Raw genomic sequence first — 2,567 nt, forward strand, 5'->3', positions numbered from 1 at the left:
TTTCATTCACTCTCCCTTCATCATAGCTGGTTGCTCCCAGGGCACGTGGCCCCCATGAATTCTCCTCCTCCTGATGCCTTCCCCAGGCTGTGACTGCTGGTGGGGCCTTAACATATGAAATCCGAGGTGCTACTGAGGCTGTCATGGACCAGCGTCCTCAGCAGCAAACGCTGCCCTGACATCCCCAACAGCCTTCTCCTCTGCAGACTCAGAGACTCTGCTCAGCTGTTCCCTCAGACAAGCAGCCCATGTGGGCAGCTGGGCCAACCCAGCAGGGAGGTTTCTGTTGGAGCATGTAGCACTGTGGGAGGAGTCTGAAGAGCTTGCATGCAGTAATAAACCCCAACATCCTCAGCCTCCACCCTGCTGATTTTCAGTGTGAAATCAGTGCCTGACCCACTGCCACTGAACCTGTCTGGGACTCCAGAGGCCTGGCTGGAAACCTCATAGATCAGGAGCTGTGGAGACTGGCCTGGCTTCTGCAGGTACCAATTCAAATAGGTGTATTCATCATCAGTATCCAAGAGGCTCTCACTAGATCTGCAGGAGATGGAGGCTGGCTCTCCAGGAGTGACAGGCAGGGAGAGTGGAGTCTGGGTCATCACAATGTCCCCACTGGATCCTGAAATAATAACAGAGAAGTGCAAGGTTATATAAACACATTTTGAGCAACTTTCATGATTTTCCTTAAGATTTTGATTTACAGTTACATATTTTTTCAAGTTTTGATTTTTATCATGAAAAGTAGACTTTCTAAAATGAACCAATTTGTTACTAGCTAGCAGGGAGCAATTTATTTTCAAGAGCTTAATCAGGGCACTGGTCATTTTTCCTGGGAGATGATTCCTGACTATTCTCAAGACAAAAAATATGAGTAATCTTTCCCGGAGCATCGACCATGTGCCCGTAACACATGGTTGAAATAAATATAGGAAGCTGTGGAGACCCCAGATCTCACCCTCCCACCCCATTTTCCCACGTCACTTTTGATCCTATCCTTACCAGGGACCCAGAGCATTAGCAGCCCCAGGAGCTGAGCAGGAAGTCTCATTGTGAGAAGGTGAACTGAGGAGTCCTGATCAGTCAAGGCAAGGTTAGAGCTGAGCTTTTTTCTCAGACTCACAAGGGAAGGTCTTCCCTAGGGGACAACATGCAAATCCCCTGGTGGGTGCAGTGGTGTGAAAAAGGTTGATGGGGCAGGGGGAAGGTCTCCTCTGTGAACAATGCAACACAAAATGTTTGCTGGAGCCAGACAAATGTAGTTCAAGTCAGGTTTGCCTGTGGTCAAGGGAAGAAGGCTTTGACTGTGAAAGTTGGGACCCTGGGCAGGGACACGTTGGGCAGTGCATGCCACACTGAGAACGCACAAGGACCCTGACAACGTGGAAATGTGTTTCTAGGATGCATCTTTGGGAGGTGAATGCCATCCTGCAGAGCTCCCTCCCAGTCAATCTAGAGAAAGAAAACAGCCCCATTCCCACAAGCACAGATGGGCAGAGGGCCTGCACATGAAAAGTGCTCCTGAGCCAGTTCAAGTGTTGCCTGGTATGTGCTGTTTCCAGGATAACTGTTCAATATTATTCAGTGCAAGTGTTAGAATCTCCCCGTCCCTGGCACCTGATGAGTGAGCCCCAAAAAAGCGCTCTGTCCAAGGGCCTCACAGGGAGAATGATGTGGGTCTCTACATTTAGAGCCAAGAGCCCAGCATAAGTAAGAGGCAATGGGGCAGGAATGTTACCCCTCAGGCAGTGAATATAAAATTCCTGGTGACCAACTGTTCAATATGGGATAATCCCATCATAATCATCTCACATATACAAGATTAACCAGCAGGATCTCATAGGGAAGAATTTCCTTGGTTAATGATACAAAACAAATAAGAAATAACATTGCATGATGTTTTTCTGAGTGGTGCTTAGGAAAACTCTTCTCACACAGTCTCCCTGGTCATGTGGGATCAGGTCCTATGAGGGGTTCCAGGTTATTGCCAACCCTGAGTGAGACCTGAGTCACCCTCAGCCTGGATGTGGTGTAGCCACAGCCGTGAGTCTGCAGTCGAAAAGGAAATTTTCTATGTGAGAAGAGCAAGGACTGCATCTACAGTTTTATGTCTCAGGGTAACCTGGACCTGTAACTGACATTTTCATGGTTTCGTGTAAAGATGCGCACAGTTCAGGGATGTGAGTCTTTCACACAGCTGATCATTACAAAGGGAAACAATCTCATTTTTCTTTATTTGTTAGTGGTGTGCTTAATATTTAATTGAACAGCTCCTGAATAATGGTGCCAACACCAAACACTATCACAAAGACAGTCACATTTCAGGAAAAAAAAAAAAAAATAGGTACAACTGAAAGACTAGCTTGTAGTGCTATGTAATCTTGGGTAATTTAACAAAAATGTATATTTAATTGCCCAAGAACACAAATACATGAAATTCTAGGTAAGATTTCAGAAGAAAGCTTGGTTTCAACATCTTCTGAGAAATCTACCAAAATAACCTTTTTTCCAAGATTGGAAAAGATAATTGAATAAAAATAATATTATTGACCTTTCAATATTTAACA

At 45.5% G+C, this 2,567-nt stretch overlaps 1 gene segment (V, D, J or C); it reads right to left on the bottom strand.

Annotated features, from left to right (window-relative positions):
* Nucleotides 1-233: 233 nt before the first annotated feature.
* LOC129047334 (immunoglobulin kappa variable 2-40-like) lies at nucleotides 234-1,051 on the bottom strand. The segment is given in 2 exon segments: nucleotides 234-622; nucleotides 1,003-1,051. Coding segments are annotated over 2 exon segments (438 nt in total).
* Between the last annotated feature and the right edge of the window lie 1,516 nt (nucleotides 1,052-2,567).

This window comes from Pongo abelii, chromosome 23 (genome assembly GCF_028885655.2).
Source record: "Pongo abelii isolate AG06213 chromosome 23, NHGRI_mPonAbe1-v2.0_pri, whole genome shotgun sequence".
In the NCBI taxonomy this organism is placed as follows: Eukaryota; Metazoa; Chordata; class Mammalia; order Primates; family Hominidae; genus Pongo; species Pongo abelii.